The 25,426-nt window shown below is 41.6% G+C and overlaps 1 protein-coding gene across 2 annotated transcripts in view; it reads right to left on the reverse strand.

Annotated features, from left to right (window-relative positions):
- RPRD1A (regulation of nuclear pre-mRNA domain containing 1A) overlaps positions 1–25,426 on the reverse strand; it is an 84,445-nt gene that overhangs the window by 23,219 nt on the left and 35,800 nt on the right. Inside the window, exons 5-7 of one of the 2 annotated variants that reach the window (XM_073587770.1) lie at positions 21,705–21,831; positions 21,415–21,590; positions 249–8,713 (exon numbers count right to left, since the gene is read on the reverse strand). In XM_073587770.1, coding sequence (XP_073443871.1) covers positions 8,693–8,713; positions 21,415–21,590; positions 21,705–21,831 — 324 coding nt within the window. In that variant the 3' untranslated portion in view covers positions 249–8,692. Of the gene's footprint in view, positions 1–248; positions 8,714–21,414; positions 21,591–21,704; positions 21,832–25,426 lie in introns of those variants that run through there. The other variant, XM_073587769.1, reaches the window with a different exon arrangement.

Genomic DNA, 25,426 nt, shown 5'->3' on the forward strand with positions numbered 1-25,426 from the left:
GTTCTAACAATTCACACATATTAAAGGGAACCTGTCAGATGCTCTGAATGTCTGCAATCACTACTATACTATTAATCCAATAAATTGTTTTATGTTCTCATTGCAATTTTTTAAGAATGTAATGTTATTATCCAGCGCAAATGCCAATGAGCCAGGACTTGTCTTGAGAAGGCACTTCTGTCCCCAACTAATCCTGCATTGGATCTTCTAATCACGCCTCCCTGGGAATGACTGACATACAACACAGCCCAGTTATGTTAGCACCTTTATGCAGGCTGTAGAACACATCAGAAATGTAAACGCTGCAGGCTTCCTTATACCCATACAGTGTTATACAAACTCAACATTTAAATTGAAACAACAAAATGGAAATGTCATGATTATGTAAATAAAAGGGTCCATACACGTTAATAACATGCAAATTATAAAAAAGAAAAAAAAATTAAAATATTGATTTATTCAGTATCAATAATGATTTCTAATAAAGATTATTATTATTATTGCATTACAATACAGTGCTTAACATCTTGGGTAAATCCACCAAAATGTGAAATATGCCAAAGCTAGTAATAACAATATAATAAATACATGCAAAGTAATAATTCTATAAAATTAACAATAACATATGTGCATAAGGTGTAAAGAGTTGGATATATAATATGCAAGAACTGATAAACCAGGTCAAATGTAACAACACAAGAGTAAAATATATGTGAATGGCCTTAATGAGGAAAACCAAAATAATATAAAGTACAAAATACATGTGACGTGCAAAAAGGCACCACTTAATAGCGGTCAATAAATGAAAGTTGGTTTACATACAATAGAGTATATGCTCTCAACACAATTCTGCAAGTATATAATCTGAGTCACAAAGAGAAAATGGTGATGACTGTTAGATGTGGGATGAATAAAACTAAGGCAAAAGCAAAGCAGGGTAGACAAACTGCCCACATATATCACCAATAACGAAGTGGCTTCCTTAAGGGTTATATATTTATTACAGAACAGAAGAAAACAATCAGCTGTGTAAGTTACATGATATACGATATTGATGCGATTCAGGTGACTATGCACCCTTAGGCTATGTGCACACGCTGCAGATTCACCTGCGGGTTTTTCCGAGCAGATCCGCAGGTAAAGTGACCTGCGGTTTTCCTGTGGTTTGACACCTGGACAATGAACAGGTGCCAAACCGCTGAGGAATTCGAAGAATTGACATGCTGCAGTTTGTAAACCGCAGCATAGGCACAGCAGTTTTGAAAACCCATAGGATAACATGGTACTGTACCATGTCTGCAGAACTGCTGCGGCTCCACAGGGCCAAAAACGCTGCGGAACCGCAGCAGAATCCGCAGCGTGTGCACATACCCTTAGTCATGAGTTTTATCCTCCACGGAGCACTTTTGTTGAATAAAGAAGGCTGTTCAAAAGTTCGCTGAGGTGGATATTCTGTTTTGCGATTGCTCCATGCCTTGACGCGTTTCCTGTGCTCCGAACACAAAGGATGTCTGTTATGGTGAGCTGGACCCATATTTGTTATGTACTTATTGCCAACTTAACCCCTTAGCGACCGCCGATACACCTTTTAACGGCGGTATTTAAGTGTACATAAACCACAGCGCCGCTAATTCACGGCGCTGTAGAGAAAGTGAATAGCGTCCCCCAGTGTCGGATTTTCTCCAGGGTCTTGGCTGCCGGGGATAGTCGAAAACCCTAGAGAACATGACCTGGCTTTTGCGATCGCCGTTATTAACCCTATAATGGCGGCCGCAAAAAAAAAAAAAAAAGCTGCGATTGTGCATTAAATTTCTCTGTCCTCTGATGTGATCGCACATCAGAGGAGAGAGAACTAGGGTCCCCGATCCCCCCCCCCCCGGTACCTCTCCGTGGTCCAGGGTCCCGCGTCCCGCCGGCATCCTCCGATGGGTGCTGCCATCTTGGATCCTGAGAAAATGGCGGGCGCATGCGCAGTGCGCCCGTGGGGAATCTGCAGGCTCCGGCTGGCAGATTCCATTCATTCATTTTGATCACGATGATAAACTATCATTGTGATCAAAATAAACAAAATAGTACATAATCCCCCCGTTTATCACTCCCTTAGTTAGGCCAACATAACAAAATAAAGAAAATATTTTTTTTTCAGTCTTCCATTAGGGTTAGGGCTAGGGTTGGGCTAGGGTTAGGGCTTGGGTTAGAATTAGGGCGAACTAGGATTAGGGTTAGAATTAGGGTTGGGATTAGGGTTAGGGGTGTGTTGGGGTTAGGGTTGGAGCAAGAATTGAGGGGTTTCCACTATTTACCAACTTTGGGGGTCTAAAAATTGGGTCTAAAAAATCACTTTTGTGGAATTAAAAAGACTATTTTCACGGCTCTACGTTATAAACTTCTGTGAAGCACTTGAAGGTTCAAAGTGCTCACCACACATCTAGATAAGTTCCTTAATGGGTCTAGTTTCCAAAATGGGGTCACTTGTTGGAGGTTTCCACTGTTTAGGCCCATCAGGGGCTCTGCAAATGCAACATGATGCCCGCAGACCATTCCATCAAAGTCTGCATTCCAAAATGGCACTCCTTCCCTTCCAAGCTCTCCCATGCGCCCAAACAGAGGTTCCCCCCCACATAAGGGGTATCAGCGTACTCAGGACAAATCGCACAATAACTGTGGGGGTATGATTTCTCCTGTTACCCTTGTAAAAATAAAAATTTGGGGGCGAAAAGATCATTTTTGTGGACAAAAAAATGGATTTCTTATTTCCATGGCTCTACGTTATAAACTTCTGTGAAGCACTTGAAGGTTCAAAGTGCTCACCACACATCTAGATAAGTTCCTTAATAGGTCTAGTTTCCAAAATGGGGTCACTTGTTGGAGGTTTCCACTGTTTAGGCACATTAAGGGCTCTACAAACGCAACATGGCATCCGATCTCAATTCCAGACAATTCTGCATTGAAAAAGTCAAATGGCGCTCCATCCCTTTCGAGCCCTGCCGTGTGCTGAAAAAGTAGTTTACCCCCACATATGGGGTATCGGCGTATTCAGGAGAAATTGTACAACAAATTTTGTGGTTGATTTATCTCTTTTAACACTTGTGAAAATAAAAAAATTGGTTCTGAAGTAAACTTTTTGCAAAAAGTTAAATGTTAATTTTTTCCTTACACATTGCTTTAGCTCCTGTGAAGCACTTAAAGGGCTAATAAACTTATTGAATGTGGTTTTGAGCACCTTGAGGAGTCTAGTTTTTAGAATGGTGCCACTTTTGGGTATTTTCTGTCATGTACACCCCTCAAAATGACTTTAAATATGATGTGGTCCCTAAAAAAAATGGTTTTGTAAATTTTGTTGTAAAAATGAGAAATCGCTGGTCAACTTTTAACCCTTATAACTTCCTAACAAAAAAAAAAATTTGGCTTCCAAAATTGTGGTGATGTAAAGTAGACATGTGGGAAATGTTATTTATTAAGAAATTTGTGTGACACATCTCTCTGATTTAAGGGCATAAAAATTTAAAATTCAAAATTTTCGCCATATTTCCATTTTTTTTCATAAATAAACACAAGACTTATCAAAGAAATTTTACCACTAACATGAAGTACAATATGTCACGAAAAAACAGTCTCAGAATCAGCGGGATCCATTAAAGCATTCCAGAGTTATAACCTCATAAAGGGACAGTGGTAAGAATTGTAAAAATTGGCCTGGTCATTAAGCTGCAAACTGGCTCTGTCACTAAGGGGTTAAAATAGTGATGCCTTTTTAATAATCTTTAATAATAATCTTTATTTTTATATAGCGCTAACATTCCGCAGCGCTTTACAGTTTGCACACATTATCATCACTGTCCCCGATGGGGCTCACAATCTAAATTCCCTAACTGTATGTCTTTTGGAATGTGGGAGGAAACCCACACAAACACGGGGAGAACATACAAACTCCTTGCAGATGTTGTTATGGGTGGGATTCGAACCCAGGACTCCAGCGTGCTGCATGGCTGCAGTGCTATCCACTGAGCCACCTTTTTGCACTTTACCCTTTTTATTTTTACTTTATATTATTTTGTTTTTTCATTATTAAGGGCAATCACATACTGTGTTTTTCAGACTATAAGATGCACTTTTTTCCTCAAAAATTTGGGAGGAAAATGGGGGGTGCGTCTTATAGTCCGAACGCAGGCTTACCGGGGGTTGTGGCAGCGGTGTAGCAGCTTCCCTTCCTCGGGGAACCGAGGGAAGCATGTGATTTGATGCTGAAGCCCGGTGTCAGCAGTGAGCAGAGCATCATTGGTTTCCCTGCGGCCATCTTCCTGAAGCCGTGGGCTGCCGGAGGCAGCGTGTGCACGGATTGAGATCTCGGCTGACCTCCCGGGCTCCATGTTCCTGAGGCCGCGCGTGAGCAGATTGAGATCTCGGTGGCCCTCAGCTTCAGGAAAATGGCCAGCAGAGGCCGCGCGTGCAAAGATTGAGAACTCGCCGGCCATTTTCCTGAAGCCGAGGGCTACCGAGATCTCCATCTGCGCACGCGCGGCCTCAGGAAAGTGGGCGCCAAGAAACCAATGATGCACTCGGCTCTGCTCACAGTGGACATCAGGCCACAGCACCGCTACAATTCTGCCGCCGGCATCCTGAGAAAGGGACCCTCCTTCATGCAACACACTCTGCCCTGCCTTACCGCCGACACCGGACACGCAGCATCGTAGAGCTGGGATACCCCAGGACTGCAGCATTGCCCCACTTCTGGGGAAGGGACTGTGCCTCTTGTGACCCCACTCTGCCAGATACCTTAAATTCAGACAATAAGACGGACCCCCATCTTATAAAAACCTTTTTTATTTTTTTGCTATTTTCCACCTCAAAATTTGGGTTGCGTCTTATAGTCCGAAAAATATGGTACATTTTACTATTTAGGCTGGTTTCTCAATTGTTGCTTATTGTAAATCCTGCACTTACACCTTATGCCTGTATATAATTGTTTGGTATAACTTTGTGAATTTACCATATATAGTAGAGAAGTGCTGCTAAAGAGAAATGAATATTCACTGCAATGTCAGTGAATATTAATTTCTCTGTAATGTACTTCTCTATGTGAGTGGAGAGACTTGAATATTAATTTCGCTTAAGTAGCGGGCACACGTGACCACACGGTGGCTATGGCTGACACTGTGCATGCTACTTAACAGCAATGAATACTCACTTCCCTTCGTGCACATAGTCCCGGTGAGAAGAGCAGTCAGTATTCCGGCAGCTGTTCTCTGCTTGCAAGCAGCGCATGATGTCCCTGCCATGTGCTGCTTACAAGCATAAATCAGCTGCTTTCACCAGAACAAAGACGCTGCAAGGGAGCGCAGGAAGGTAAGTAGGATGCTTTTTTTTTTAATGTTTTTTGATGGGGGCCATGCATACAAGGATATGGATCCCTACATACCAGAATAGGGATGAGGAGTCATGCATACCAGGATAGGGATGAGGGGACAATGCATACCCGGCTTATACTCGAGTCAATAAGTTTTCCCAGTTTTTTGTGGCAAAATTAGGTGCCTCAGCTTATTATACTCGGGTCAATACTCGAGTATATACGGTATTACTTTTGTATTATATGGTTATTACTAACTTTGGCACCTTTAACATGTTGGTGGATATATCTTAAAATTTATGCAGCTCAAAATGGAATATTTCATTATTTCAGTGGCCCCTGGTTGGTACTAGTCATTGGTTTCTTTTTAAATGTTTATTTTTTGTCTTAAGATGTTTAATATATAACAACTGTTAATTGGCAATCTTTGCTGTTAGTGTTCTGCTTTTTCTTGATTCTTGCATGCTTTCTTCTAGTATGCTGTGAGTCGATCCACTTTATTATTATTCTTCTAATGGTGCTAGCCCTTTAGCAGTTTGCATCTAGTATCGATGAGTGCCATGCGCAGAAATACACACACAGGCCTTGGCATACTATCAATATGGTGATTAATGGTTGTCTGAGGAATGCTGTGCCGTGCTGAATGCACATGAAAATCATCATGATCCGCTGCTGGTTGTTCCCTTTCAACTGATGACTATTGACATCCTAAAAGTGCTTGATGAGAGACCAGAAACACTAGCAGATGTGGTAGCACATTTAGGCCACCCAAACTGCTCATTGTAGCATGGGCAAAATGAAGCTCAGTTTGTGTTGAAAAATGGCTCCTGGGACAATTTGGAGATATGGCTGTACTAATGGTTCCACGGCTAATTCATTTTGTATTACCAGTGAAATTGGAAGTCACATACCAAGCCTAAGGTATCAGTGTCTACAAAAACCATCAGAAGTCATTTATATGACACTTGGTTATTAGCCAGACATCCATCTACAGGTGTTCTATTGACCTCATGCCACCGCTCTCAAAGGCTAGCTTAGTACAAGGCAACACAGCAATAAAGGCTGTTTTTGCAGTATATCCTCTTCAGCATTTCAGACTCCTTGACAGCCAGAGATTGCTTTGAAGCATACATGGGAAACACTGTGAAGAGACTTTCCCAATGGAACGTCACACTGGTCCTACTCCCAAGATTAAGGTGTTGGGTGGTATAACGTATGATAGCTGAACCCCACTACATTTTTTTGCAGATATACTAACAACTACTCAGCATTAGGATATGTGCACACATCTTTTTCAGGCTGATTTTGTCTGGAATATACCTGAAAAACACCATTGTGAAAACAACATTGCTGTGCTCATGCTCAGTGTTTTGTTACTTCTTGTACAGACTTCAGGATTCAGAAACCATGAATCGGTTCAATGAAGTAACATGTTCATTCTTCTTACAAATGATATTGCTCACTCTTTACAGTTGAAAAAACAGAGAAAAGATATTGACAAAACCACCAGCAAAGACAATGTATGAGAAAGACCGCCAGCTTTTTCCTGAAGTGGTTTCACCTAGGAAAATTCCATAGTACCACTTTTCCTTCCTGGAGCTGCAATTTCATTGTTCAAAAGTATACTTTCCATAGTCTCCCACAGTATTTTTTCCCCACAGCATATTTGCAAGCACAAAAACCTGAGGCATATCACAGTTCTAGGAATATGGATAATATTTATGCACATCAATGTTCATGTACAGTTGTGCATGGACATTTGCAATTCATATTCTCTGAAAAAAGGCCAAGAAAGCAAAAATTCTGCAGGGGTATGTAAACTTTTGAGCACAACTGTATACTTGAATGAGATGCAGAAAATCCATGCATAATAAATAAACAAACGACAAAAATCGCAGTGAAAAAAAGGACTTAAAAAATAAATGAAAAAATGCAAGAACCTTAGTTTAGATAATTGGTGCAGAAAATCTGCAAAACCAAAAACTCACCAAATTACAGTGGGAATTTAGTCTGAAGTTTCTACAACAAAAACAAGTATCTTGCATAATACACTTTTTGTGGGAGGTCTCTAACAGTAAAGATTATTCGTGCATGCTTTCATATACAGTCTAAAAGGTTTTATCCGCATTTACATGCCTTGCAAATGACAAAAGGATACTAATTTGGCAATGGCAACCACCTGGAATATATGACCTTGTTTAAAGGGAACCTGTCATGTCACTAATCACTATTAAACTGCAGATATAGGGTTAATCTGCAGATTAATAGCCTTACAATGCTGATTCCTGGCCTTTCTCAGAATCATCCTTACCCCAAGATGCAAGATCTTGCATGGAGCCCCAGACCAACTAAGGTTGAAAGTCATCTTTTGTTTCTTCCATTTTCTAATAGTTGTGCCAACAGTTGTTGCCTTCTCACCAAGCTGCTTGCCTATTGTCCTGTAAGCCCATCCCAGTCGTGTACAGGTCTATAATTTTGTACTTTGTGTCCTTACACAGCTCTTTAATCTTGACCATGGTGGAGAGGTTGGATGTAATTGGTTAAGCGTGTGCACAGTTGTCTTTCAACAGGTATCAAGTTCAAAACAGGTGCAATTAATACAGGTAATGAGTGCAGAGTAGGAGGGCTTCTTAAAGGAAAATCTTGCTGGTTGGTAGGTGATCAAATACTTATTTCATGCAATAAAACGCAAATCAGTTATATAAAAATTAATACAATGTGGTTTTCTGGATTTTTTTTTTTAAGATTTTGTCTCACAGATGAAGTGTACCTACAATAAGAATGACAGACCTCTCCATTCTCAAAGTTATTAGTTTTTCAAGATTTATTAATTGAAATTTACTTTTGGGCATCAGACTAGCCTTTATTCTATTTGACTTTATAAACAAACAGCATGCTGGGCCAATATTTCTGGCATTTAATGCTAGTCAGACTTGTGCGCAATATTGCTAGCAAATAATAACTTAGCTGAAACCATAGCCACTGATAAATAGTGGTATCCTTTACCTTCTTGCTCTCACTAGCTCCTGTCCGCTTTTAGGAAACATTGCTAATTCTCCCATATCTTTTGACTAGTGAAATGTGCATTGCAGGTCAGTCCTACCCAGACCTAGGCTGCAATACTAGACACAAACCCTTGGGCAGCCATGATTTTCTAATCCCGTACAAAACCAGGAAGAGACAGATAACAGTTCTGTACGATCAGCCCCACTCCAGATCACTGTCCTCTATCTAACACAAAATAACTAGTGCAGTTTTTGAAAATGTTCCCACTGACATAAAGGGGTACAATTGATACTATAATATACTCAATTCCAACAGACTTGTTCAATGATGGTAATTTTTTCATGTGATCATATTCTTTACCTGAAACAGAAGTCAGAATATGTTAACAAAATAGAACATATCAAAATTTAGGGCTAGGGCTTGACTACTCCTTACCAAAAAATGATGACAAAACACCACATAGGGCTCAATTCACTTATTTTCACTTTTTTTCTTAGGAAAACATAGGAACTCATGTGTAGAAAACTTGCAGAAGATTAATTATGAAACCTGGATATCTGCATCACGTTGCCACACAAATTGTTGCCATTCAATGGAACGGTACTGCCAGAATAATATCCATGCTATAGATTTTAAAGGAGTTTTCGACAACACTGTTATTTATCCTATGGATTGGTTATCAATATTAATCAGAAAAGAAAAACACAGCTTAGCAACTGCCTTGTTATTTTAGGGTCCAGACAATATTGCCCAGCGTACAGTCCTTGCTTGTCCACAGCAAATATATATATTTTTTTCTTTTCAAATCTCTAGTATGTAATTTCTTTAGGTGTTTTTGCAGAGTTTTTCAATCAGTTTAATGAATCGCATGCGAAACCGCAAACAAAAACATGATTGAACATGCAACTTTTTTGCAGCCAATATTCCAGTATGTGCAGTAGTAAAATCTGCTGTAAATACTGATCGCGTGTCCATACCCTAAGATAGGGTCTCAATATCAGTGTAGGAGAAATGGAAAACTTCAAATTCCACCACACTTCCATGATTTTATTTTTTTTCTGAAACATATGTGACATAAAGCTACATTTATATTCATCGATAGTGGAATCTTATCAAAAGATGACAGAATTTAGGCCTTGGAATCTAAATCCTGACAGAATCTTTAAGTGTGACCACAGCCTAAGGGTCTCGTCATACCAAACGATGCACCAGCGATCCCGACAACAATACGACCTGGTCAGGATCGCTGGTGCATCGCTACATGATCGCTGGTGAGCTGTCAAACAGGCAGATCTCAGCAGCGATCAGGACCAGCGAAGATGCTAGTATCCAAGGTAAATATCGGGTAACTAAGCGCGTGCGTCGCTTAGTTACCCACTGCGTACCTTGGATTACCAGCGTGCTCGCGCTGGGAGGTGGTATCCAAGGTAAATATTGGGTAACTAAGCGCGCGCAGCACTTAGTTATCCGCTGTTTACCTTGGATACCAGCTCCCAGTGCGAGCACGCTGGTATCCAAGGTACACAGCGGGTAACTAAGCACTGTGCGTGCTTAGTTACCCGATATTTACCTTTGATACCAGCTCCCAGCGTCTGCTCACATCGCTGGGAGCTCGCTGATCGATAGTCTCCCGCTGTCACACGCAGCGATGCGTGCTGGTCAGCGGGAGACCAACGATCAAAAAATGGCCCAAGACATTAGAGCACAATCAGCGATACCCGACGTGGAGGACCGGTCGCTGATAGGTGTCACACACAGCGAGATCGCTGATGCGTTACAAAGTCAGCGATCTCGCTATGTGTGACGGGCTCCTAAGAATGCTAATGCTGTTTTCACACTGCATTAGCAGTGTACATTTAGTGTAGTCACCAACAAAACTCCCATAGCATACAATGAACACAGACTTCTCCATTCACCCAGAGCCCCCAAATATATCTTTTTTGGCCACAACAACATCGGGATTTTGCATTCATAAACATTTGTAAACTGCACTATTCCAAAAATGGTTAAAGAAGGTATTAAAGTAAGCCGGCTGTTTTGCTCATTTTAATAGCCAGCCCTCTTCTGTCACAGAAGAGTGGGATCTGGTTTAGGTAGAGTCTAAATATCAGGCCACGCTCACACGTTCAGTATTTGGTCAGTATTTTACATCAGTATTTGTAAGGCAAAACCAGCAGTGGGACAATCAGAGGAAATATATAATAGAAACACGTCACCACTTCTGCATATATCACCCTGATAATATATGCAGAATATATCATCCTGATCACCTATATATCATCATGGTTTAGGAGTACAAATACTGATATAATATACGGACCAAATGCTGAATGTGCGAACGTTGCCTAAGGCTATATGCACACGTTGCGGATTTTGTTATCCTACAATTCAACTATGGGATTAACTCAGTTTCCATTTGGCGAGTTATGGAAAAATGCTACATGGGAGTAAATGAGGTCTTAGCTATTGAAATGGGCTACTCAGTCAGCACCCTTATTGGGGTGCTTTCACATTGCGTGTATGCACTCCTTCAATGGCCTCATTGGGGTTTCCATCTACTACGTCTGAGTTTTTGCCTCCAGTAGGCATACATTCCCTAAAATGATGCACATCAGAGCGCATGTTCGCTCTGCTGGCACCATTACATTCTATGGTCCTGTAGGTGCTTACATCTGGATCCCATTTTGCAGGGAGTTCGGATGTATGCCCCGACGGGACCAGCACACATGTCTTTAAATATAATGTGAAAGCACCCTAGAGATTACAGATCTCTTATCTCCTGAGGTCTTCTGTTATGAAAACACATCTAAAGATACTTTTTCTAGCTAAACAATCCTTTTTACTAAAACTGATCATACCAGACCAGAATCTGAATGTTTCTGTTGAGTTCAGCAGACCCCCCAAAAATGTAAATGGAATAAATGCATTTAGTACACATACGTTGGATAAAAACATCAAATGTTTGTTGTATGAAAGGCAAATAATGTTCATAGTCACCTTTTAAAGAAATATCTCATAGCAGAAAAATATGTTTATACTCCTCTATTTGAATTGCATTTGATTGAGTAACGTACAGCATTCAATCCCTTTATTTATTTTACTCACTTATATTATGCTATTAATTCCACAGGGTTTTACAGACATTATCCGCATAGGGAATCTAGATTGTGAGCCAGTATGTCTTTGGAGACAGAAAACACATGCTGAGAACATACAAACTCTTTGCAGATGTTGGTAGGATTTGATCCCAGGACCCCAGCGATGCAAGGCTGCAGTGCTAACCACCATGCAACCTATAAATCCTTTCCATTTTACTCTATTTATGTTATATAAATCCTTTGAAGGCGAAATACAGTAATTTGTTAAGGATTTTAGTTGCAGAATATGGCTTAAAGTGTTTTTTCCACCTTAACTTATCTCACCAATCTTTGAACTTGAGGTCATCTGATAGTTTTAGACAGCTGTCAGCACGCACAGCCGGCTGCTTTTCCTTTAGCTTGTGTGGTGTAGAAGAGGAGAAGTCAGCAGGGTACATGGAGAGATGGAGAACTCATTGTTGCTGTATTGGTGCCCATGACTCAAGGTAGCAGGGGATTTTGTTAATGTTATCACCCACCGTTAATTATTCAATACATAATACTTAGGGCCCCGTCACACATAGCGACTCACCAGCGATCCCGACAATGATATGACCTTGTCAGGATCGCTGGTGTTTCGCTACATGATCGCTGGTGAGCTGCCAAACAGGCAGCTTCACCAGCGATCAGGACAGCGACACACAGGTAACAAGCGACGTCGCTTAGTTACCCACTGTGTACCTTAGTTACCAGTGCGCTGGTGCAGGGAGTTGGTAACCAAGGTACACATCGGGTTTCTAAGCGGCGCGCGGCACTTAGAAACCCGATGTGTACCTTGGTTACCAGTTCCCTGCACCAGCGCGCCGGTAACTAAGGTACACATCGGGTTTCTAAGTGCCGCGTGGCGCTTAGACACCCGATGTTTACCTTGGTTTCCAGCTCGCTGATCGCTGGTTTCCCGACTGCCACACGCAGCGATGCGTGCTGGCCAGCGGGAGACCAGCGATCAAAAAAATGTCCTGGCCATTCCAGGACGATCAGCGATACCCGCCAGGGGGGCCGGTCGCTGGTAAGTGTCACACACAGCGATCTCGCTGGTGAGATCGCTGTTGCGTCACAAAACTTGTGACTCAGCAGCGATCTCTCTAGCGAAATTGCTGTGTGTGACGGGGGCTTTACTCTCAGGAGGTCAGTTTTAAAGGAGGAGAGAGGGTATCTTTTTTCACCCCAGAAAAGGAGTGAGAGGTCTAGCACTTGCTCATCTAATTACATCAAATTACTCCTACAAGTACAGGGTCATTTGCCAACGAGACCATGAATGCTGAACAGTGTGTTGTCTGCCGGGTCCATATTGTGGATCGGATAAACAGATTGCTGGGTGGAGCTGAAGAAAACTCAGCAGTCAACGGTACCAATGACAAAGTTAGGGGGAGGTGGTGGAAGGTCCTTAAAAATGATTACAAGGAACAAGGAGAGAAGCTGAAGACCAGGACCTCCAAGGTGGTGTTTTCAGAAATACTGCCGGTGCCACGAGCATCACTAAAAAGACAGTGGAAGCTTAGAGAGGTAAATAAGTGGCTTTAAAATGGGTGCAGAACGTAAAGGATAGGGTTCATGGAGAACTGGGCCGACTTCCCTGTCAGCTACAGGCTCTATGATAGGGACTGGCTGCACCTCAATGGGGAGGGTGCAGCTGTGCTTGGGAAAAAAATGGTCAGGCGGATAGAGGAGCTATTTTTTCTTCACTGACTAATGGTATACAATTCTGTGACACAGCTGTGGTGTTAATATGATCACTGAACCTCCAGTTGATCTCATTGAGAGATATAGTTTGTAAAATGGGTTCACTTATGGGGACTTCTGCTGTTCTGGCACTTCACAGGCTCTGCCAATGTGACATGGCACCCTCAAACCAGTCCAGCAAAATATGAACTCCAATTGGTGCTTCCTGCCTTCTGAGCTTTGCACTGTGCCTCAAAAGTAGTTTTCGACCACAAATGGGATATCGGCAAACTCAGGAGAAATTGCCCAACAAATTTTGGGGTACATTTTTTACTGCTCTCCTTGTGAAAGGGTAAAAGAATGGGGCTAAAAGAACATTTGTATTTGAAATTTTTCTTTTTCATTTTCACAGATAAACATTGTAAAATTCTATGAAGGACATGTGGGTTCAACATGCTCACTACATGTCTAGAAACATTCCTTGAGTTGAGGAGTCTAATTTCCAAAATTGGGTCAATCGCCAAACGCGACATGACACCAGCAGACGATTCTATCAAAGTCTGTGCTCCAAAATGTTACTTCCTTTCCGAGCCCTTCTGTGCGCCCAAACTGTACCTTTTCCCCACATATGGGGTATCAGCGTACTCACGAGAAACTGACCAACAAATTGTATGGTGTATTTCTCCTGTTACACTTGAGAAAATGCAAAATTTGTGGATAAATTAACATTTTTGTGGAAAAATGTGTTTTTTATTTTCATGGCTCAATGTTATAAACTTCTGTGATGCACCTGGGAGTTCAAGGTGCTCACCACACAAGATAAGATCTGTGATGGGTCTAGTTTCCAGAATAGGGTCATTTTGGGGGGGGGGTTCCACTGTATAGACACATCAGGGGCTCTCCAAACAAGACATGGTGTCCGTTAAATATTCTAACAAATTTTGCGCTCAAAAAGTCAAATAGTGCTCCTTTCCTTCCGTGCGCCCAAACAGTAGTTTTCCCCCACATATGAGATATCTGCGTGCTCAGGAGAAATTGCACAACATATTTTGGGGTCCATTATCTCCTGTCACCCTTGTGAAAATAAAAAAATGGGGTCTAATTAACATTTTGGTGAAAAAAAGATGAATATTAATTTTTTCTTTCCACATTACATTAATTCCTATGACGCACCTGAAGGGTTAATAAACTTCTTAAGCACCTTGAGGGGTGCAATTTTTAGAATAGTGTCACTTTTGGGCATTTTCTGCCCTATCTCTCAAAGTCACTTAAAATGTGATGTGATACCTAAAAAAAATGGTTTTGTAAATTTTGTTGTAAAAATAAGTAATCGCTGGTCAACTTTTAACCCTTCTATCTGCCTAACGAAAAAAAAAGAAATGTTTAAAAAATTGTGCTGATATAAAGACATGTGGGAAATGTTATTTTGTGTGACACAACTCTCTGACACAACTCTCTGATTTAAGGGTAAAAAAATTAAAAGTTTGAAAAATTTGCCAAATTTCCATTTTTTTTATGAATGAACACAAAGTCGTATCAAACACATTTTATCACTATCATGAAGTACAATAGGTCACAAAAACACATTCTCAGAATCAGTGGGATCCGTTGAAACGTTTCAGAGTTATCTAATATATAAAGCTCAATGTGTGAGTATGTATGTATGTCCGGGATTGGCATCTGCACCGTCGCAGCTACAGCCACAAAATTTTGCACAGTCACACGTCTGGACCCCGAGAGTGTCATAGGCTATGTTGTGAGGTGAAATTTTAACCCCGCGCGTTCTAATTCACCACACAATTTTGCCCCTATGTACATAATGGGGAAAAAGTGTATGTATGTATGTGTGTATGTCCGGGATTGGCATCTGCACCGTCGCAGCTACAGCCACAAAATTTTGCACAGTCACACGTCTGGACCCCGAGAGCATCATAGGCTATGTTGTGAGGCAAAATTTTAACCCAGCGCGTTCCAATTCACCAAACAATTTTGCCTATTATTCTTATCATTTCTATGGTGTTATCATCCTTCTGTAAAGCTGGAAATAACACAATTTATTACCGTGCCAACACAGACCACGCTCTGACACAGACTGCAGGGGAAGCCCAGTATCACACAGGATAGAATTAGATATACGGCTCAGCAGTCAGTATCACACAGGATAGGATTAGATACACAGCTCAGCAGTCAGTATCACACAGGAGAGGATTAGACACATGGCTCATCAGTCAGTATCACTCAGGATAGGGTTAGCTACACAGCTCAGCAGTCAGTATCACACAGGATAGGATTAGATACACGGCTCTGCAGTCAGTATCACACAGGATAGGATTAGATACACGGCTGAGCAGTCAGTAACACACGATAGGATTAGATACATAGCTCAGCAGAAAGTATCACACAGGAGAGGATTAGGTACACAGCTCAGCAAACATTACCACACAGGATAGGGTTAGATACACAGATAAACATGTTGTTTATCAAAAGGCTCTTGAATGAGTTGAAAATAAAATACTATCAATACTTGGGTAATCGTTTAGTTAATTTGTGTTGCAAACCTGTAGTGCTGAATATATGATGTGAAATGTTTTTATGTGCAATAAAATCATTATAATTTGTTATAACTAACCACAGTTGGTTACTATGCCTAGGCAACGCTGGGCTCTTCAGCTAGTTACCACATAAAGTGAAACTGGTCAGATTTGTAAAATTTGGCCTGGTCATGAAGGTGAAAACAGCAATGGGGGGAAGTAAACAGGTTAATACCTTTGCTCAATGATGACATTGGGGGAAGTTGTGACAATGTAGAGTCAGTATGGGTAAATGCACATGGGGATGGCAATCATGTAAAGCTGCTAATTAGAGTTTGGTACAAGCCTCCTAATATAGCTGAACAGGTAGAGGAGGAAATGCTGCATTAAATTTAAAAGGCAGGAAATTATAATAAGGTCCTAATTGTGAGGGATTTTAACTATCCAGAGATTCAATGGGACATAGAATCTTCTGGTTGTGCTAAAAGTTGCAAGTTCTTATCCCCAATTCAAGATAATTACCGTATATAATCGAGTATAAGCAGACCCGAGTATAAGCTGAGGAACCTAATTTTACCACAAAAAAATGGGAAAACTTGACTCGAGTATAAGTCGGGTATGCATTGTCCCCTCATCCCTATCTTGGTCTGCATGGCCCCTCATCCCTATCCTGGTATGCATGGCTCCTCATCCCTATCCTGGTCTGCATGGCTCCTCATTCCTATTCTTGTCTGAATGGCTCCTCATCCCTATTCTTGTATACATGGCTCTTCATCGCTATCCTGGTATGCATTGTTCCCTCATTCCTATCCTGGTATGCATGACTCCTCATCCCTATCTTGGTCTGAATGGCTCCTCATCCCTATTCTTGTATGCATGGCTCTTCATTCCTTTTCTTGTATGCGTGACTCCTGATCCCTATCCTGGTATGTATGCCCCTCTCATCCCTATCCTTGTATGCATGGCTCCTCATCCCTATCTTTGTATGCATGGCTCCTCATCCCTATCCTTGTATGCATGTCTCCTCATCGCTATCCTTGTATGCATGTCTCCTCATCCCTATCCTTGTATGCATGGCTCCTCATCCCTATCCTTGTATGATTGGCCCCCATTTCCGTACTGGTAAGCGTGGTCCCATTCTTATCCTGGTATGACTGGCCCCCCCATCCCCATCCTGGTATGCATGGCCCCATCCTTATCCTAGTTTGCATGGCTGCCATCACAAAGCATTAAAAAAATAAACGATTATACTTACCTTTCTGTGCTCCCTCACAGAGTCTTGTTCGGGTGCCAGCAGTTGCTTTATGTTTGTAAGCAGTGCATGGCAGGGACATCATGCGCTGCTTACAAGTAGAGAACAGCTGCCGGAATCCTCATCCCTCCCCACGCCGGAACTATGTGCGTGGATAGCAGTGAGTATTCATTGCTATTAAGTAGCGTGCACAGTATCAGCCGCAGGTGGTCGTGTGTCCTCGCTACTTAAGAGAAATGAATAGTCACCTTTCTCCACGCCCAATACTCATTTCTGTTAAGTAGCGGGGACAAGCCAGCTGCTGTGGTTGACACTCTCCACACTATTACAGAGAAATGAATATTCATTGCCAGCACAGTGAATATTCATTTCTCTTTAGCAGCGGGCACAGACTTTAAGCGCAGCAGCCGGCTCCTGCCTCCTGTGACCCACTGAAAAATGTGCTGAAAAACTCGGCTTATACTCGACTATATACGGTACATCTCTCAGCTGGCAGATGAACCAATCAGTGAAAATAATCTTCTTTATCTGGTCCTGTCAAATAGACCAGATACAATTTCAGATCTACAGGTCAGGGAGTATTTGGGAAGCAGTGACAATAATATGATAAATTTCAATGTAATTTTCAATCAAACATTCAAAAGAGGAAAAAGGGAAATGCCAAAATCTGGAGCTTTAGGAAAGATGATTTCAAAAAATTAATGGAGAGCTTAATCGTGTAGACTGGGACTATGTTATGGTAACTGGGGATACCGAACATAAACAGGGTATGTTTAAGAAAATACTACAAGAATCCTGTAGAAAACTTATACACTCTGGTAATAAAATGACAAGGAATAAAAAGAAACTATTATGGATAAATAAGACAGTACAAAGTTCAATAAGAAAAAAACAAAGGGCATTCAAAATCTTCAAGGCCAAGAATACAGAAACATCATTTCACAAGTATAAAGATCTCAATAAGAAATGTAAAAAAGAAATCAAGCTAGCAAAGTTATCTACAGAGAAACAAATCGCCAACAACATTAATGAATCTAATGTAATACTGCAGGTACCACGGATGCTGAGGTAAGATGAGGCTGCTCACACTGCTGTCCACCCTGTATATCTAATCTAATACTGGAGATTCCCAGGGTGCAAAGGTATCTAGAGGCTGCTCACACTGTTATTTACCCTGTTTATCTGATGTAATACTGCAGATAAAAGGGATGCTGAAGATGAGGCTGCTCACACTGTTGTTCACCTTGTATATATGATCTCATAGTTGAAATACCAGAGATGATGAGATAACAAGAGGCTGCTCATACTGCTGTCCAACTTGTCTTTTTTTTATATGAGACATATCAGGGATGCTGAGGTAATAGGAAGTTACTCACACTGCTGTCCATCCTGTATATCTGATTTAATACTGCAGATACCAAGGATGCTGAGCCAAGATGATAGCATTCAAACTGCTTTTCAACATGTCTTTTTAACCAAATACTGGAGATACGAAGGGCGATGAGGTAAGAAGTGGCTGCTCACACTGCTGTCCATCCTTACATGCATCTGTCCTATAAAGTGATTACTTCCCTAGACAAAAAATTACTTAAAAATATACATAATAATAATGTTCAGGAATTTATTTATAATAACATTTATTTATAATTTTTCTTTTTCTCAGAGAACCCCTTGTCGGGCACCTACATGTTAGGATTTTCAGAATTTTGTATGCCACCCTCCATGGTTCCCTGAAGTAATTTCTTAAAAGCAAGTAAACGCACATTGTGAGACAGTGACAGACAGTCATTTAGAAGATATATTTTTCCCTAGGAGTCATTGTCATAGGTGTCTCAGATTCAAAAAAATGTTTGATTTGTAACCGGAAGCTAAAGGCCCCGTCTCACTAAGCGATCTCGGTAGCGAGATCGCTGCTGAGTCACAACTTTTGTGATGTAACAGCGATCTCACCAGCGAGATCGCTGTGTGACAGCGATCAGCGAGCGCCCCCCCTGCCGGTATCGCTGATCGCTGGAAGAAACCTCTGGACATTTCTTTGGTCACTGGTTTCCCGCTGGCCAGCATGCATCGCTGTGTGTGACAGGCGGGAGACCAGCGATCAGGTGTAAAAAATAATTAAAAAAATAAAAAATATAGTTATTCTCACCTTCCGACGTCCTGTTCAGCCATCCCGCCTGTCTCCACGCTCCGGTCCCAGTGATCCTTTGCACGAATGACCGCGAGACTTCATGCTCCCTCGAGACCGTGATGTCATTCGTGCAAAGGATCACTGGGACCGGAGCGTGGAGTGAGGCAGGATGGCTGAACGCGACGTCGGAAGGTGAGAATAACTATATTATTTATTTTGATTCTATTTTTTACAGCGATGGCCAGCGATGCCGGGCGCTCGGCATCGCTGTGCTGATCGCTGGTGAAGCTGTCTGTGTGACAGCTCACCAGCGATCACATAGCGACTTACTAGCGATCCTGACACCTTGTTATCGGTGTCGGGATCGCTGGTAAGTCGCTTAGTGTGACGGGGCCTTAAGTCAGGACAGTGACACGGAGTGCTGGTCAACATTCACTAACAAAACTGAAATTCATGTCCAAAAATAGAGAAAAGCAGCAATCACCATAGAAAATCACTTCTTTATTAATTTCCTTAAAACATATCTGGTTAAACGAAGGCCATTTGGCATATAGAGACTCTTCCAAGGGTCTGATTCTCTCTTACTGGCAATATGTTCTAAATTACATTAATAAAGAAGTGATTTCATAAGGTAACTGACGCTTTTACCTATTTTTGGACTGCAAATGTTTCCCCAGTCTGGAGTCTATTACGTTGAGCACCACTGTGGTTCACGGACCTTTTTGCATGTGCAACCTGCAATACTGTGATCTCCACCAGAACTTAAAGAGACCCTGTAAGCAGAATTGAGCCCTATAAACTAAAGGCAAGGCCATAATAGCACTGTGATTAATAAGATACCTGATGTAAAGGCATCCGCTCAGTGGTTGTTTAATACTCACATTAAGACGTTTTCATAAAATCACATGTTCTGTGTGCTTTGGGACAGAGCATGGGGCAGAGTCTTTTTCTCGTTTTCCACCCTCCCACCTGCCTCCTCTTTCCTGTGCAGGTTACTGATTATTCAGTGACCTGCCTTTTTAAAATTTTGTGTCTCAACCACCATGGTGTGAGTGGTGCGTGCACAGTGGGAGCCGACATCCTGTGTGCAGGACTTCAAGAAAATGGTACCAGAGGCGGTGCATGCGCAGATTGAGATTTTGGCTCTAAACTGAGCCAAAATCTCGATCTGCACATGCGCCGCATTCTGCATCATTATACTGAAGTCCTGCACACAAGACCCTGGCTCCCACTGCGCCCGCGACACCCACACAATGATGAAATAAAGGGTTTATAGGATATAGACACATTTGGAGACTCTTTTTATACTTTACTTAAATGCATGTATTTTAGCCAAAAAGCAACAGACTGCAAAAAAAGATATTGACAGCTGTGACGGCAATTTGCCTCCTATAACCCATCAGGGTTGCACTATTACTGGTTGTAGAATAAGTTAATTAACCTGTCAGATAGACCCTTATGACAGTGAGCTTGTAACTACTTCATCGGTCTTACTGTCCTTCTTTCAGCTCATTTATGACCACATGAAAGTTCAGCTCTCTATTCATGTGATTTGTGGTTATAAATGAACTGAGAGGAGCGCAATAAAAGACAGAAAAGGCAGTTACAAATCCACTGCAGAACAAGCAAACCAATGAATTCTTAATTAGTCATATTCTGCAGCCAGCAATGTACTTGGTAAAAACTGCTTTAAATATCAAACAGTGCAAAATTTTTTAGTCCAAAATACATTCATTTAACAAAAAAAAGGAAAATGCCCCCGAAAGGTGTCCTATATCCTTGAAACTGTTCAGTCAGCTCAATCTTCTAAGCTGATTTATGACTAAATAAAAGTTGAACTTTATTTTTCTGCAAACATTGTTTTTAGCTAAAAATACATTCATTTGAAGGACTTGTTCACTTTTTGGACAACCCTTTCTCGAATGAAACGGCCCCATTGAAAATAAAAACAGTTTAAAATGACTTCCCGAACAGGAGCTGTTCCCGTGAAGTCAAAGCCACATCTGCCAGAACTTACGTGACATTATATAATGTGAGTACTGCAGCCAACTGACGGCTGCTAATGGGTTGTTTTGCCCACAATTCCCTTGGACTAAACTCGGACACACGCTGAATTGGCTGCAGCGCTCATGCGACAAAACGTACGAAAGTGAAGGAAGATATGCCGTCTATATCAAGAGCCAGTCTGGGTGTTGAGTATAAACAGTTTCATTTTCAGTGGGGTAATCTTTAAATTAAGAAGGGTTTGTCCAAGTAGTGGATAATAGTTTAGGCTACAGATGCCCCAAAGGGTGACCATAATATTTTATTTATTAAATATGGAAGAAAATTTTTTTTAAATTGTTACGCACTTCAAGTTGCTGTTCCTTTTCCTCCAGAACCTCCTTCTGAGATCGCAAGAAATCTGAAAGCATTCTCGTAAGTTGTTTACGGTCATCTATCTCTGCTGCTAATCTGCCATTATAGTCTGCAAGGAGCATGCAGGCATCATCCACCATCTTAGAAAGTTGATCACCCGAGGCTTTATCTAGAAATAAAAGCAACATCCTTTTCACTTAACTCAACCCAAAGTGTCCCATCCGCATTTCACCTAGGTAAAAATCAGCTTATATCGTTTGTTTTACATACAATAATTACTTACCAGTAATTTTATCCAAAAGTGACACGTCTTGTACTTCCACAGGTAGAGAGCTTATTCTCTGGTGTACAGCTGCATCACCAGAAGCTGCATTTTCAAGTTCTTGCAACGCACGAATTAGATCTGTTGTCTAAGAGGAAGAAAGAATGCAAGTCCAGAAAAAATGATACAATTATTTATAACTTACAGTGGGGAAAAAAAGTATTTAATCAGCCAACAATTGTGCAAGCTCTTCCACTTAAAAAGATGAGGGAGGCCTGTAATTGATAACATAGGTAGACCACAACTATGAGAGTCAAAATGAGATAACAAATCCAGAAAATCACCTTGTCTGATTTGGCCAGATTTATTTTGCAAATTATGGTGGAAAATAAGTATTTTGTCACCTACAAACATGCAAGATTTCTGGCTCTCACAGACCTGTAACTTCTTCTTTAAGAGGCTCCTCTGTCCTACACACATTACCTGTAGTAATGGCACTTGTTTGAGCTTGTTATCAGTATAAAAAGACACCTATCCACAACCTCAAACAGTCACACTCCAAACTCCACTATGGTGAAGACCAAAGAGCTGTCGATGGACACCAGAAACAAAATAGTAGCTATGCACCAGGCTGGGAAGACTGAATCTGCAATAGGCAAGCAGCTTGGTGTGATGAAATCAACTGTAGGAGCAATAATTAGAAAATGGAAGACATACAAGACCACTGATAATCTCCCTCAATCTGGTGCTCTACGCAAGATCTCACCCCGTGGGGTCAAAATGATCACAACAACGATGAGCAAAATTCCCAGAACCACACAGGGGGAGCTAGTGAATGACCTGCATAGAGCTTGGACCACCATAACAAAAGCTACCATCAGTAACACACTACGCCGCCAGGGACTCAGATCCTGCAATGCCAGATGTGTACTCAATCTTAAGCCAGTACATGTCCTGGCCAGTCTGAAGTTTGCTAGAGAGCATTTGGATTATCCAGAACAGTATTGGGAGAATTTCATATGGTCTGATGAAACCAAAGTAGAACTGTTTGGTAGAAACAAAACTTGTGTTTGCAGGAGACAGAATACCGAATTGCATCTAAAGAACACCATACCTACTGTGAAGCATGGGGGTGGCAACATCATGCTTTGGGGCTGTTTCTCTGTAAAGGGAAAAGGACGACTGATCCGTGTACATGAAAGAATGAATGGGGCCATGTATCGTGAGGTTTTGAGTGCAAACCTCCTTCCATCAGCAAGGGAATTGAAGATGAAACATGGACAATGAAGGAGTGGTTTTGTAAGAAGGATATGAAGGTTCTGGAGTGGCCTAGCCAGTTTCCAGATCTCAACCCCATAGAAAACCTTTGGAAGGATTTGAAAATCCATGTTGCCCAGTGACAGGCCCAAACATCATTGCTCTAGAGGAGATCTGCCTGGAGGAATGGGCCAACATACACCAACAGTGTGTGCCAACCTTGTGAAGACTTACAGAAAACATTTGACCTCTGTCATTGCCAACATAGGATATATAGCAAAATATTGACATGAACTTATGTTAATGACCAAATACTTATTTCCCACCATAATTTGAAAAATAAATCTTGCCAAATCAGACAAGGTGATTTTCTGGATTTGTTTTCGCATTTTGACTCTCATAGTTGTGGTTTACTTATGATGTCTATTACAGGCCTCTTTCACCTTCTTTGCACAATTGGTAGCTGACTAAATACTTTTTTCCCCACTGTATATCTGTAACAACACTTCTGGCATCACTGCATGACCTTCTATCCCCCACACACCAACTTACTCTTCCAGGCCTTGCTGTGTGTTCTGTCTGCTGCCGGCTTCATGTGTGCCTCTTGCTTCATGCCTGCTCTCTGCATGCTTCCTGGCTCTGTGCATTGGGGGGCGGCGCCAGAACTCTCTGGTTCTTATGGAATCAGGGTGCACCTGTCTAATGTGTCTCTGGCCTCTAGTATTTAGGGCAGCTCCACTCTCATAATTGTTGTCTACCTAATACAGTTAGGTCCATATATATTTGGACAGAGACAACATTTTTTTAATTTTGGTTCTAGACATTACCACAATGAATTTTAAACAAAACACTTCAGAAAATAATAATAATAATCTTTATTTTTATATAGTGCTAACATATTCCGCAGCGCTTTACAGTTTGCACACATTTTCATCACTGTCCCCGATGGGGCTCACAATCTAAATTCCCTATCAGTATGTCTTTGGAGTGTGGGAGGAAACCGGAGTAGATTTGAAAAACAGGCGTTGGAAATGAGGGAGAGATTCAGACAGCGGGGCTATAGTGGGAGAAGTATTAAGAATGGGTACAATAGGGCCAAACTTACAACACGTGATCAGCTGTTGTATTCCAAAAAAGTTTCTATGAAGGATAATGAAGTTGTGAGATTCATTTCTGATTTTAATCATGAATGGGATAGTATGAGGAGTATCCTCCAGAAACACTGGCCCATTCTGTGTACTGAGCCCTCTCTGAGACCCTTCTTGAGGGATCGGCCACAGATGACCCCCCGAAGATCTAAGAATTTGAAGGACTTACTAACGAAAAGTCATTATGTGCCACCAAAGGAAAACCCTTTTGGATATACTAAACAGATGAAAGGTTGTTTTAGATGTGGGCACTGTTTCGCTTGTAGTAATGTCCTTTGAATAGATTCATTCTCTTCCGCAGATGGTTCGAGAAATTATGACATCAAGGAGTATATCTCCTGTAATAGCAGTAATGTTATATATTACGCCATCTGCGGATGTTCCCTCGTCTATATTGGTCTTACATCCAGGGAATTGAGGACCTCAAATCAATTCCAGGCCTTTTATCTGCTTAATTGAGGATGACATAACGAAGGGATTGCCCACACCTGTCCATGAAATAGCCTTGGAGTCAATTGTCCAATTACTTTTGGTCCCTTTAAAAACAGGGTGGCACATGTTAAGTGTCACGCGGGGCTTAGTTCAACTAAGGCTGAAATACCCGGGGCCCCTGTGATGTCCCTTTAACTAGGGGAAACCCTGTCTGACCCTCAACCCAGGGTTTTTGCTGATGGTGCAAATGCCTGAGCCTCCAACCTTTCATTATCTCCTGCTCAGCCCTGCACTTAACCCTCCACCCAGTGAGGAGACACACCACCAAAGCCCCCACACAAATTATGACAGACAGGGAGAACTTAAACTGCACTGCGCCGCACGCACACAGGAATATACAGTAATGTGAACAGGGCGCAACTAAACACAAATATGGGAAGGAGAAAGGATAACAACGGATCATACGCCACCAGATACGAATCTCTCTCTTTTCAACACCTCCACTCCAGACCGGGACCACTTGGTACGAAACACAAGCTATAATCGGCGACGCCCATAGGCCAGCATGACTATTTAAAGACCGTGGGTGTGACTAAACATCCAACCTGGTCTCCAGCAAGATTAACCCCCCGAGAGCCTGAAGATCAAGCCGGCGCCACTGAGGCTATAGTGGATAGAGGTGGAACTACCTCTGCCTGCCGGACGCTGTGGTGTGAACAGCGTCCGACATGACATTAAGGAGCTGAAACTCCTAAACCCTTCATCCAATTTTAATGTGGATACCCTCAAATGAAAGCTGAAAGTCTGAACTTCAAATGCATGTGAATTGTTTTGTTTAAAATTCATTGTGGTAATGTCTAGAACCAAAATTAGAAAAATGTTGTCTCTGTCCAAATATATATGGAC

Source organism: Dendrobates tinctorius, unplaced genomic scaffold (assembly GCF_039654945.1).
Source record: "Dendrobates tinctorius isolate UK_male_01 unplaced genomic scaffold, ASM3965494v1 ptg000102l, whole genome shotgun sequence".
Taxonomy (NCBI): domain Eukaryota; kingdom Metazoa; phylum Chordata; class Amphibia; order Anura; family Dendrobatidae; genus Dendrobates; species Dendrobates tinctorius.